This window comes from Canis lupus, chromosome 10 (genome assembly GCF_003254725.2).
Source record: "Canis lupus dingo isolate Sandy chromosome 10, ASM325472v2, whole genome shotgun sequence".
Classification (NCBI taxonomy): Eukaryota; Metazoa; Chordata; class Mammalia; order Carnivora; family Canidae; genus Canis; species Canis lupus.
The window spans coordinates 45,268,556-45,282,025 of NC_064252.1; the positions used below are offsets into that span (position 1 = coordinate 45,268,556).

At 41.3% G+C, this 13,470-nt stretch overlaps 1 protein-coding gene across 10 annotated transcripts in view; it reads right to left on the reverse strand.

The window, feature by feature from the left end:
- The window catches only part of VWA3B (von Willebrand factor A domain containing 3B), a 256,331-nt gene that overhangs the window by 177,212 nt on the left and 65,649 nt on the right, over positions 1–13,470 (reverse strand). For all 10 annotated transcript variants that reach the window (XM_035696404.2, XM_025464606.3, XM_025464618.3 and 7 more), the window contains one exon: positions 3,265–3,461. In XM_035696404.2, the coding sequence (XP_035552297.1) occupies positions 3,265–3,461 (197 nt within the window). The remainder of the gene's footprint in view (positions 1–3,264; positions 3,462–13,470) is intronic.

The window sequence follows — 13,470 nt, forward strand, 5'->3', positions numbered from 1 at the left end:
GGAGGCTGCCATCTTGCCTTTCCCACCCACAGGTCTAAACGAATGGGAGAGAAACCAGGTCCTCAAGAGAAAACCCAGACAAGCAGGCAAAGGGAACTCTGCTGGCAAGTGATGCTATAATGAGTGTAGTGACAACTTCTAGTGCCAGAGGGCACAATGAAGGGAATTTAGGAAGCAAGGAAGAATAGAAAAGGCTCAGAGAAGGGATGTCAGAGCCACACAGAGGTAAGAATTGAGAAGTCTGGTGGTGACTGATGTGAACAGGGTTGAAGGGCATGATGAGATCAGTCCTGATGTTCCCAAGACAGGCTCCAGGAGAACCACATTTCAGGCACAACACAAGGATGGAAGGAGGAAGATGTCCTCTCTTTTGTTCTCACCATGTTCTTGTCACATGAGAGTTTTCCCTATTCTCAATCCTGTCACATGGCCTTTGTCAACTGTGCTTTATACACTCTCAAATGGAAACACACCAGACCACATGTTACGTGAATACAGGTGTCAGAATGGGAAAAGCACAGCATGAGGGCCCAGCAGATAGGAGTTCAAACGCTTTAATCTCATAGCCTAACTTCTCGGAGGCCCGGCGACTTTGTCTTCTTGTGCGTGCTAGGAAAGCACATATATTCACCTTATGTATAAAGCACAAAGGCATTCCATGAATGCTCATTTCGGATTCACAATGTCTGCAATTAAAAAAAGAAGGAAGATAACATCTACTGGGTATCTCCCAAGTGCCAGACACTGTGCTCAGACATGCATTTTTAAATTTGGATGTTATACCACTCTACAGATGTAGAAAGAAAGACTCAAACAGTTAAATTATTTGCTCAACATCTCATAATTAGTAACTGGAGAAGTAGCATTTATAGCCAGGTCTTCTTACTCCAAATCCAGACCACATGGCCTGGCACCTAAGCTCAATAAATATTGGTTAGGGGGATAAATGGTGAGACTAGAGTGGGTTTGTAAACATCAAGGCTAGCTTTGTGCACAAGCAGCATAAGCACTTATGAATGCAATGTGATTTAATGGATGCCCCCAAATATCAAGTTACTAGACTTTGCCTGAAATACATTTTTGTGTCCTCCTCATACCTGCTTATCTATCTTAGAAGTACCACACAGGAAAGCCTTTTTAGTTACTTATTTCTCAGTGTAAACAAGTTTGCTGGATCCATCCCTACAAATCAGTTTTTATAGGTAAACATTTAGGGGGTCCTGCCCAGTGGGAGTCTGAGGGGAGCCCTAAATAATCAACTTATATCACAGCTTCAGTTACTCTCTCACATACACACACATCACAATTTTAGGTGTAAATCCAACTTCAGCTATGTAGTCCCAAATGCTGAAAATAAAATTGTCCCTTTTTCATCAATATTTGTGAACGAAGACAGTTGTATTGTACACTTTTCAACTTCTACTATGCTATTTTTTAGCAACAGAAATTTGAGGTAAAATTCCCCATGTATGACCCAGACTCTTCAAACTGTCCCTGTAAGATTTCACTCAAAATTGTCAAGAAAGAGTAAGGAGAAATCAGTTTTAGAGATGGACTTGAATCTACCACATTGTCACCAGCTCACAGTAAGCTATGTTTAAATTGACAGGGATTGATGTTTTTAAATATTCAGGGCCTGATGTATTTTAAAAATGAAAATCTATTTACCTGTGATTTCCTGAACTAATAACATTACTGAATAATGACTACAAAATCAGAGAACTGTGCTGGGGGAGGAAACCCACAAATGAGATTTCCCTGCAACGTAGCAATTACTCTGTATCCTAGTACATAAGCTAGGAAACAAGTCTTTGTTAATTCTGCACTTTTCTTCTTCTTCTTCTTTTTTATTATTATTTTTTTGAGAGAGAAAGAATATGAGTGGAGAGGGAGAGAAAGAATTTCAAGCAGGCTCCATACTCGGCACGGAGCCCAATGCAGGGCTCGATCTCACAACCCAGAGATCATGACCCCTGAGCTGAAATCGAGTCAGATATTTAACCAACTGAGCCACCTAGGTGCCTCAATTCTGCATTTTTTTCCATCCAATTTTTAAGTCTTCCTCCTTGTAGTTCATTGCAAACACATGGCAATAAGAGGGCTAAAACACCACATCGTGTGGCTAACATAGCCACCAAGGAAGGAGCCCTTTCTCAGGAGGACCTGCTGAGTCCAGTGGCCAGCCAGCCTAAGGAATGGCAAAGAGACTGGAGTTTCACCTCTGCAGGATGGACTGAAATCTCAGTGGTGATCGAGACATTGAATTGGAGACTTAGAGAACACAGACAGTGAAAGTATATCGGAGAATCCTGATTGCCTCTCCAGTAGTCTCTGCTGGGCTGCCCTGACTGGCACATGTACTATGCTGATCACATTTTGGTTTTCACTTCACAGTATATACCTGGGCCTTTAGTACTTTCTAAAAGAGCTTTCCTTTGGTTTTATAAATTTAGAACATTCATTTTATCCTGGTTTTGTTTCATATTGTGATACTTTTTAGTCTTTCCATAATTCTAAACTCTTGATAACCTTTGGAGTACCATATACACATCAGTGTTTCTTAGAGTATGGCCTCTGGGCCAGCAGCTTCAGCATCACCTGGGCCCACCTCAAAACCACTGCCTCACAGATGCTAAAGTTTAGGAGCCACTCATTCATTATCCTTCAGTCATGACCCAGAGTCAGGCACTTTGGCAAGCTGTATTCCTTCCAGACCCCACTGACACAATGAAACTCAACCTTTGGAAAGTTTTCAATATACACCTTTCCAGTGCTATAATCCTTTAGAGAATTTGATTTCATATTTATTGGGGATCCACTAGATGCTAGCTGGTAGTTGCTAGATTAACGCATCTTTAAGAGAGTGACAATACAAGAGGACTATAGAAATGTCTGCTTGGGGCATCTTCACCAGCAGTTTCTCTCTTCCATTCAATATTGGGAAACAAAGAGCTTCTCTTTTGACAAGACTGAGTAATTCTGAGACTCATAATGCCTGCATTTCTACAAACTCAGCTCCTGGCTTAATAATCATATGATTATTGTATAATCCACTTATATTCAGAATCTACTCCCACAAGTACCATTCAGAGAAGTGCAGGATGGGAAACACAAGGGTATCTTCCTTCAGGGAAACCCAAGCTGGTTTTCCTCCCCACTGCCTTTCAACCTTAGTCCTGATCTGGGTTCTGATCTGAGGGAGGCCTTACCCACCCATGGCATCAAGGGAAGCCACTGCCCTACCCAGGTGTTAACTTCACTTACCGCACTGGTCTGAACGGATTCATTCTCTGGTTTGGCTCTTACATCAATGACCCCATCAGCATGGCGAAAGGAGCAGTCAGCAAGGATGTCAAAAAAAGATAGCTTCTGGGCCTTCAAGCCATATTTCTGAAGCCACTTCTTGGAGTCCCAGGCATCCTCTGGGTTTGACTTATTCTTGACAGAGGTTGCTCCTGATTCTATTTTTGGAATTACAGTTCATCAGTACCATTCATATTCTATAAGCCATTTGTACTACATCCTCAATATTTACTGAGCTGGAACATGTTCTTTGCCAGATCACATTCATTTCAGGAAGCATGCTTTCCAAACCAGGACTGGCAAAGACTTAGTTCACAAGGACTGGAAGGCAGGAATCTACTGCTTTTCATCTCACTTCCTCTTCTATCTAAGTTGCCTACCCCATGTGTCTATGGAGATGGCTGACAGACCAAGGCCATGTGCCAGGAGAGCATTAAATTTATGGTCAGGAGCTTTGGGTTCAAGTCATGGCTTTACCACTTATGGCTTGGCTAAGTTGCTCAAACTTGGGTGAGTCACAGCACTTAGCCTCTGAGCTTCAGCAGAACTCTTTACCTGCAGATCGAAGATAGCATCTGCTTGGCCTTCCTAAGTGTGTTGAAGTGATTCAACGAGAGAAGTCACGTGGAAGTGCTTTGTGGGGAGTGGGGACGAGAATTACAGGCATGGAATCTGTGTTGAGGTAGAAGTCAGTGAACCAGAGAAGCCTGGCAGGCTGCCTCCCCAGAACTCTGCTGTTAGCTTTGGTGAATTTATTCTGATTCAGAGCCTGACCCTCAACTCAGCAGGCTCAGAAACCTCCTATAGTCAGCTTAAGAACCTAGAGCTGCATCTATAACTTACCTTAGTCTGGCTCGCAGGTTAAAGTACAACCCAGAAACCTAATTGCCCAAATCTTCCCAGCCCTCAGCACATTCCCTTGGCATGTTCCAAAGGTAATCTATACTCTCTTTAAGTGGGAGGAGGTGCTATGTTAGCTGAGCAGATCACCATACAACAGAAAAGTATTCCCCTAGGTGCTCAAACCACTAGTGCCACCTAGAGAAGACAGAAGTATCAGGGGCGGGCGGGGGAGCATAGACAACTGGGGTGAGCAAATCTGAAGCTGAGAAGGAGGCACTGGTATCTGAAGTGGGCTAGCACTGGCCCATGGGAGCTAACAGTATAACTTTCCTCCCAACTCCATGCTCCTTGGTGGCACAGTGTGCGGTAGCACACTGGTAGGGTAAAATTGACCATGCTGGGAGTATTTACAGAATCTGGAAATCAGAGCTTTTTTATTCCAGTGAGTGGACTGGCAAACATTTATCTCAATCCACTGGAAGGAAGGCAGAAAGGACTCTGAGCTTTTTTGCCCCACTGAGACCAGCAGAGCTCTAGGAGGACCAGCAGGGTAGGCTGGAAAAGAGGTGTTGTTTTTTTTGGTTTTTTTTAATAACATGTACTACTGCAAATTAGGTCTACCAGCCCTATAAAGTTTATTTCCACTTAGATAAGCAGTTCTCCGCCCTGCATATTGGAAATTCTCTGAGTTTTTAAAAATACTGATGCATAGGCCCTATCCATTAGATTCTGCTTTAATTGGTCTAGATATTGAGATTTTTCAAAGCTCCCTGGGTGATTATACTGTGCAACTAAGCTTTGCAACTAAGGTCATATGGAAAGTGACTTCTATGTTATGGTTTAGTGATCCCATCAGTTATGCTTCTACCACAGACAGATTCAAGTTCAATTATACTTTTAATGAAAAAGAAGTACTCAATATTAGTGAAACAAAAACATCATCTATACTTGCCCATTATTATACTTAAAGGGATATAAAATCAGAATAGGATTTGAAGAAATAAAACGCTTCAGAGTTAATAGTATGTAAAGGATCTGCCAAGTAATGCTACATGTGAGCTATGTCCTCAGATTTTAATAGAACACCTTTCAAATAATGCACTCACACCTACTAGAGCTAGGACTTCTCAAAGAAGCCTGGTTTTGGCTTTTGAACTTTAAACCAGTCTGGCATCAAAAGCCCCTTTGCACACGGTCCTCAGTTACCAGCGGTTGGTTTCTATATGATTCACAAAGCATCTTCTTACCCTGTACAGGTAGCTCAAATCAGAGGCTCCCCCAAAGCTTCTGATCCCTGAGATTCTCCTGCATGTTCTCCTGCATCACAGGGAAACAGCAAAGAGAACAGAGCCATTTTTGTCAGTGGGACCAGCCTCCTTGGAGAAACCCTTTGAGTGACTATTTTTCCTCCATTATTGTTAATTACATTCTGAGGCTTTGTCTCCGCTTCCTTCCTACTTTATTCTCCTCCCTTCTTTCTGATTAACAGGTATAGTGGGAAATAAAATTTTCACTCACTTATGTCCATAGCAACACACAAATTAGGATGTTTCTACTCTGTCTGGGGGTTGCCTTCTTTTAAAAAGAGTCTTTTTTCAATGATAAATTCAAGCTTACCACAAAAGGACTTCCTAAAAACACATCAAACCAATTCTAACAAGGGATTTTGAAAAACCAGAGACTAACTTTTGACTCCTGGCTTCACCCTGGACCAGGCAGTACAGTCATCCTGAGGGCATGATTGAGGCTCCCAATTACTCTCTGAAAAGGAGACTCAAGGATAACCTCAAAGCAACTTGAACTTCATAAAGGAAAGAAGGGGCAGCCAAGCATGTAAAAACAAAGAGCCTAGGTGCTCAAAGCTGAAGGAAAGAGAGGAAGGGGGGAAGTCTCCCCACTTTCAGTGCTAATTACACCAATTAGCGGCTGAGCCTCATCTTTCCCAGGTTGGGAGGGGAAGGGAGTGCTCCACTCATTAGACTTCCTTACGAAGGAGTTCTTTCCAATCCCCTACAGTTATCTTAATTAAAAGTGATACATAAATCTTCACCCACAGAGCCTTGCGTTAATACTTTCATTTATGACAGAGGTGAGAGCTCACAGTGCATCCTATACCATGCGTGAGATTATTAAGGAGTTACTGCAGGAGAAGCACATAGCAGATCACATTGATGTCACAGAATTAATGTGCCTGGTTGTCTCTATCCTACTTGTCGATCTCAAAACATGTTTTAATGAGCAACATCTACTAGCCAAAGCTTTTTAAATATCACTGCTACAGCCAGGGCCACAGCAAAAAGGTAATTTGGGCACTGTTTATCTGTGCCCACTCCTCCCCTCAAGGTACAGTTCCCTAGTGGCTCATGGCCACCTAGGATTTATCACCATAACTGCCCTCGCTGTGGCAATAGTTAATCTGTGAGACTGGCTGGGCTGCAGCACCCAAATATTTGGTCAAAGATTATTCTAGATATTTCGGTGAAGGTATTTTTAGATGAGATTAAGACTTAAATGGGCAGACTTTGGGTAAAACAGATTACCCTCCATATCATGAGAGGGCATCCTCCATTCAGCTGAAGACCTTTAATAGGGAAAAAACCTGAAGTCCTCTGAAGAATAGGGAATTCTGACAGCAGACTGCCTTGGGACCTGAAATGCAACACCAGCTCATGAAGGTTGAGTTGGGATTTGGTAGCTTCCACACTCATGTGAGCCAAGTCCTAAAATATCTCAATCTCTGTCTCAACCTCTTTGTATACCCGTGTGCATGTGTGCTCACACATATGCACACACCCATCTTCTTGGCTCTGTTTCTCTGAAGAACTTTGATTCATATGCTCATCCTCTTCCACTAAAGATTCCTTGTCCAGCACCGTATTCCTGCCATGTTAGAGTCACATGCCTTTCAAGGGAACCATCAGCTAATGAATAAACTAGAACACAGTTTGGTACACACTTTCCAACATCTCTGTTCTCATGAGTAGCATGAGACACTAAGCCAACACTTGGTGGGAAGTGGCATGTCATAGGATGCTGTGAATTAGTTGAAAAGGAAAGGTTCAGAAGAAGCTGAAAGTGACGTCCAATGGAAAGAAGGAAAAGGTGGGGGACAGGGAAGGAAGAAAGGATTGGGGAGAGGGAGGGAAGGAAGGAATGAATTAAGGACAGCTGAGAGGGAGAGAGAAAGGTGGCAACTGTTAGGACAAGAAATCCAGCCGCTTGCCTGTCAGACATGTGAGTAAGCCCAGCAGACACCAGCTGTGGGGCCAAGGGTTGTCTGCAGGTAAAACAATGAATACTGCCGGGGTGGGGACCCAGGAAACGTGTTGACAGCATGGCTCAAGAGAGCAGCCTGTCTCTGGGTAGTCATACACTTTGTTCACCGTACTTGCTGACTGATATTTTTCTCTTTATCTACAGTTGTGAAAGTACCATGTGTTAGCATATTTGCCTGGCACTGCACAGGAGCCAAGAAAGGGGAGGAGGGGAGGCAGGGGAAGAGAATGGTAACCTGCCAATATTCTGCAGAACTGACTTGCTAGGCAGATTTGGGTAACTGTTCTCTGGAATGCCCCAGGGTTATACACACGAGGGCTGAGGAATAAGGAGATGCAGGGATGTGCCTGAAGTCTCAGCTCTAATATGGCACTGAGTCAAATGGGCAGTTGTAGAGATAGTCCTGCGTGGACTAGTGTACAATGGGAAAAAATTCAGATGAATTCTAGGCCCTTTCTCCCCTGGATTACCATGAAATGATCTTTACTTCTTCCTTTAATGCTTGTAAAAGTCAAAGCAAAACCTCTGTGGAAAAGGGTTCCATGGCTTAGTCAACTTGTTTGTAAACCAGTGGAAAACTGATTGCAGCCCCAAGTGCCTCTAATTCCTATCCTCCTCAGCAGGGGAAAGTCGGAAGGAAAGGCAACTGAACAAAGAGGCAAGAAAGAAGCAGACATAAAGATAAAGACCAAAAAGTACTAACAGTGGACAGGAGGTGGGAGAGGAGCTAATGTCACTTCCTTTCTCTTCTGCCCAATTCTGAAAGAAGGAAACTGAAAAAAAAATTTGCTTTCCAAGTGGGCTATGAATGAGGCAGCTGCAGGACAAAAGTTTAATTAAACTCAAGGCCTACAACTGGCTATTGAGAAATAAGGAGCAGCAGTCAGTGACAGACCTGCATGGAGGCTGAGAAGAAACCTCTTGCAGAGCATACACTCCAAGGGAAGAACTGCAAAAGCCACATTTGAATGTCTCTGTGTCTGCAATAACATTTAAAATACACTCAAAATAGTTGAGGATCAGTGGCATAGGCAACAAATTATACCTCTGGCAATGATTTCTTTGAAAATAGAGTGATGTGGCAAGACAAACCAATTCAAGATGCTTGCTATAAAGTGGAAATAATCAAGATTAAGAAATGAGAAGAGGATTGATGGAGTTTGGGAACTTTAGATTGAGAACATGAGGGTCATGTGGTAGTGAGAATGGAAACCATAAAGCAGAGTGGGGATACTGGGATGAAACCAATAGGGAAATTTGAATCTGCTTCCCTTGGGAAATTAAAATAGTGCCACTTTTTTGATCCTGCATTAGCACTGCCAGGGTTTGGTTTTGGTTTTGTTTTTTATTGTTAGCCAGCCTATTTATTTCATGAATTCTCTCAAAACTTGTTTGTTGAGATATAATTCATATACTATGAAACTAACCTTTTTAAAGTATACAGTTCATTGGGTTCTAGTTTATTTACATGGTTGTGCAACCATCATCACTACTTAATTCAAGCACATCTTCGTCACCCCACAAAAAAACCCTATACTCATTACAAATCACGTCTCATTTCCCTTCTCCTCTCCCTCTTTGGATTTGTCTATTCTGGACACTTCGTGTAAATGGCATCATACAAACTGTGGCCTTTTATAAAGTCTGGCTCGTTTCAATGAACATAATGCTTTCAAAGTTAATCTGTGTTGCAGCATGTATCAGTACCACATAACTTATTATGGCTGCATAATATTCCAGTGTAGGGATATGCCACATTTGCTTTTCTATTAATCAGTTACTAGACATATAAGTTGTTTTCACTTTTTGGGTTTTTGGCTATTATGATGCTAGGAACATTCATGTACAAGTTTTTTTGTGAACATATGTCTTTTTAAGGACTTTTAAAAACTGAAGTGTATATAACATATATGGTATTATATGAGTTTCAGGTGTACAATAGGATTCAACAGCTTTATATATTTCTCAGTGCTCCATCAAGATAACTGTACTCTCAGTCCCCCTTAATCTGTTTCACCCCTCCCAACTCCCACCCCTGACCTCCTTTCTGGCAATTACCAGTTTGCTTCCTGTATACAAGAGTCAGCTTTCCATTTGTCTCTTTTTCTCTTTGTTTTATTTAAGTTTCACATATAAGTAAAATCATATGATATTTGTCTTTCTCTGACTGACATTTCACTCAGCATTAAACTCTCTAGGTTGACTCATGTTGTTACAAATAGCAATATTTCACTATTTTTTATGGCCGAGTAATATTCCATTGTGTATATATACCACATCTTCTTTATCCTTTCATCTACTGATGGACATTTGGGTCACTTCCATATCCTGACTATTAAAAATACATAAACATAGGGGTGCATATATCTTTTTGAATTAGTATTTTCACTTTCTTGGGTAAATGCACAGTAGTGTAATTACTGGGTTATTTGGTAATTCTATTTTTAATTTTTTGAGGAAATTCCATACTGTTTCCACAGTGGCTGCACCAATCTGCATTCCCACCAACAGTGCACAAACGTTCATTTTTCTCCACATCCTCACCAATACTTATTATTTCTTGTCTTTTTTATTCTGGCCATTCTGACAAGTGCAAAGTAATATTTCACTGTGGTTTTATTCTACATTTCCCTGATAATTAGTAGTGTTGAGCATCTTTTCACATGTCTGTGGGCCCTTTGTACATCTTCTTTAGAAAAATATTCAGGTCCTCTGCCTATTTTAAAATTGGATTATTTGCTTTTTTGTGTGTTGAGTTCTATAAGTTCTTTATATATTTTTGACATTAGCTCCTTATCAGAGATATCATTTGAAATCACTCAGTAGGTTACCTTGTTGTTTTGTTGATGGTTTCCTTCGCTATGCAAAACCTTTTTATTTTAGTACAGTTCAATAGTTTAATTCTGCTTTTGCTTCCCTTCCCTTGCCAGAAAAAGACATATCTAGAAAAATGTTTCTATAGTTGAAGTCAAAAAATTACTGCCTATGTTTCCATCCAGGAGTTTTACGGAGTAAGGGCTCATATTTGGTTCTTTTTCTATATATAATTTTTTTCTTTTTTTATATATAATTTTTATTGAGTTCTATATACCAACATATAGCATAACACCCAGTGCTCATCCCATCAAGTGCCCTCCTCAGTGCCCATCACCCAGTCACCCCATCCCCCCACCCACCTCCCTTTCCACCACCCCTTGTTCGTTTCTGAGAGTTAGGTGTCTCTCATGTTTCGTCATCCTCTCTGATATTTCCCACTCATTTTCTCTCTCCTTTCTCCTTTATTCCCTTTCACTAATTTTTATATTCCCCAAATGAATGAGACCATATAATGTTTGTCCTTCTCTGATTGACTTGTTTCACTCAGCATAATACCCTCCAGTTCCATCCACATTGAAGCAAATGGTGGGCATTTGTAGTTTCTAATGGCTGAGTAATATTCCATTGTATATATAGACCACATCTTCTTTATCCATTCATCTTTCGATGGACACTGAGGCTCCTTCCACAGTTTGGCTATTGTGGACATTGCTGCTATAAACATCGGGGTGCAGGTGTCCTGCCATTTCACTGCATCTGTATGTTTGGGGTAAATCCCCATCAGTGCAATTGCTGGGTCGTAGGGCAGATCTATTTTTAACTCTTTGAGGAACCTCCACACAGTTTTCCAGAGTGGCTGCACCAGTTCACATTCCCACCACCAGTGCAGGAGGGTTCCCCTCCACATCCTCTCCAAATTTTGTTTCCTGTTTGTTAATTTTCCCCATTCTCACTGGGGTGAGGTGGTATCTCATTGTGGTTTTGATTTGTATTTCCCTGATGGCAAGTGATGTGGAGCATTTTCTCATGTGCTTTTTGGCCATGTCTATGTCTTCCTCTGTGGGATTTCTGTTCATGTCTTTTGCCCATTTCATGATTGGATTGTTTGTTTCTTTGCTGTTGAGTTTAATAAGTTCTTTATAGATCTTGGATACTAGCCCTTTATCTGATATGTCATTTGCAAATACCTTCTCCCATTCTGTAGGTTGTCTTTTAGTTTTGTTGACTGTTTCTTTTGCTGTGCAGAAGCTTTTTATCTTGATGAAGTCCCAATAATTCATTTTTGCTTTTGTTTCCCTTGCCTTCATAGATGTATCTTGCAAGAAGTTGCTGTGGCTAAGTTCAAAAAGGGTGTTGCCTGTGTTCTCCTCTAGGATTTTGATGGAATCTTCTCTTACATTTAGATCTTTCATCCATTTTGAGTTTATCTTTGTGTATGGTGTAAGAGAATGGTCTAGTTTCATTCTTCTGCATGTGGCTGTCCAATTTTCCCAGCATCATTTATTGAATAGACTATCCTTTTTCCACTGGATAGCCTTTCCATCTTTGTCAATTATTAGTTGACCATAGAGTTGAGGGCCCATTTCTGGGCTCTCTATTCTGTTCCATTGATCTATGTGTATGTCTTGGTGCCAGTACCACACTGTCTTAATGATCACAGCTTTGTAGTACAACCTGAAATCCGGCATTGTGATACCCCCAGCTCTGGTTTTCTTTCTCAATATTCCCCAGCTCTGGTTTTCTTTCTCAGTATTCCCCTGGCTATTTGGGGTCTTTTCTGATTCCACACAAATCTTAAGATGATTTGTTCCAACTCTCTGAAGAAAGTCCATGGTATTTTGATAGAGATTGCATTAAATATATACATTGCCCTGGGTAGCATTGACATTTTCACAATATTAATTCTTCCAATCCATGAGCATGAAATATTTTTCCATCTCTTTGTGTCTTCCTAGATTTCTTTCAGAAGTGTTCTATAGTTTTTAGGGTATAGATCCTTTACTTCTTTGGTTAGGTTTATTCCTAGGTATCTTATGCTTTGGGGTGCAATTGTAAATGGGATTGACTCCTCAATTTCTCTTTCCTCAGTTTCATGATTAATGTATAGAAATGCCACTGATTTCTGGGCATTGATTTTGTATCCTGTCACACTGCCAAATTGCTGTATGAGTTCTAGCAATCTTGGGGTATAGTCTTTTGGGTTTTCTATATACAGTATCAGCGAAGAGGGAGAGTTTGAATTCTTCTTTGCCAATTTAAATGCCTTTTATTTCTTTTTGTTGCCTGATTGCTGAGGCTAGGACTTCTAGTACTATGTTGAATAGCAGTGGTGAGAGTGGACATCCCTGTTGTGTTCCTGATGTTAGGGGAAAGGCTCCCAGTGTTTCCCCATTGAGAATGATATTTGCTGTGGGCTTTTCATAGATGGCTTTTAATATGCTGAGGAATGGGGATCCCTGGGTGGCGCAGCGGTTTGGTGCCTACCTTTGGCCCAGGGCGCGATCCTGGAGACCGGGGATCGAATCCCACGTCGGGCTCCCGGTGCATGGAGCCTGCTTCTCCCTCTGCCTGTGTCTCTGCTTCTCCCTCTCTCTCTGTGACTATCATAAAAAAAAAAGATGCTGAGGAATGTTCCCTCTATCCCTACACTGTGAAGAGTTTTGATCAGAAATGGATGCTGTATTTTGTCAAATGCTTTCTCTGCATCTATTGAGAGGATCATATGGTTCTTTGCTTTTTCTCTTGTTGATATGATCTATCATGTTGATTGCTTTATGAGTGTTGAACCAGCCTTGCATCCCAGGGATAAATCCTACTTGGTCATGGTGAAGAATCTTAATGTAGTGTTGGATCCTATTGGCTAGTATCTTGTTGAGAATTTTTGCCATCTATGTTCATCAGGGATATTGGTCTATAATTCTCCTTTTCGGTGGGGTCTTTGTCTGGTTTTGGAATTAAGGTGATGCTGGCCTCATAGAACAAGTTTGGAAGTACTCCATCCCTTTCTATCTTTTGGAACAGCTTTCATAGAATAGGTATTGTTTCTTCTTTAAACATTTGATAGAATTCCCCTCGGAAGCCATCTGGCCCTGGACTTCTGTGTCTTGGGAGGTTTTTGATGACTGCTTCAATTTCTTCCCTGGTTATTGGCCTGTTTGGGTTTTCTATTTCTTCCTGTTCCAGTTTTGGTAGTTTGTGGTTTTCCAGAAATGCATCCATTTCTTCTAGATT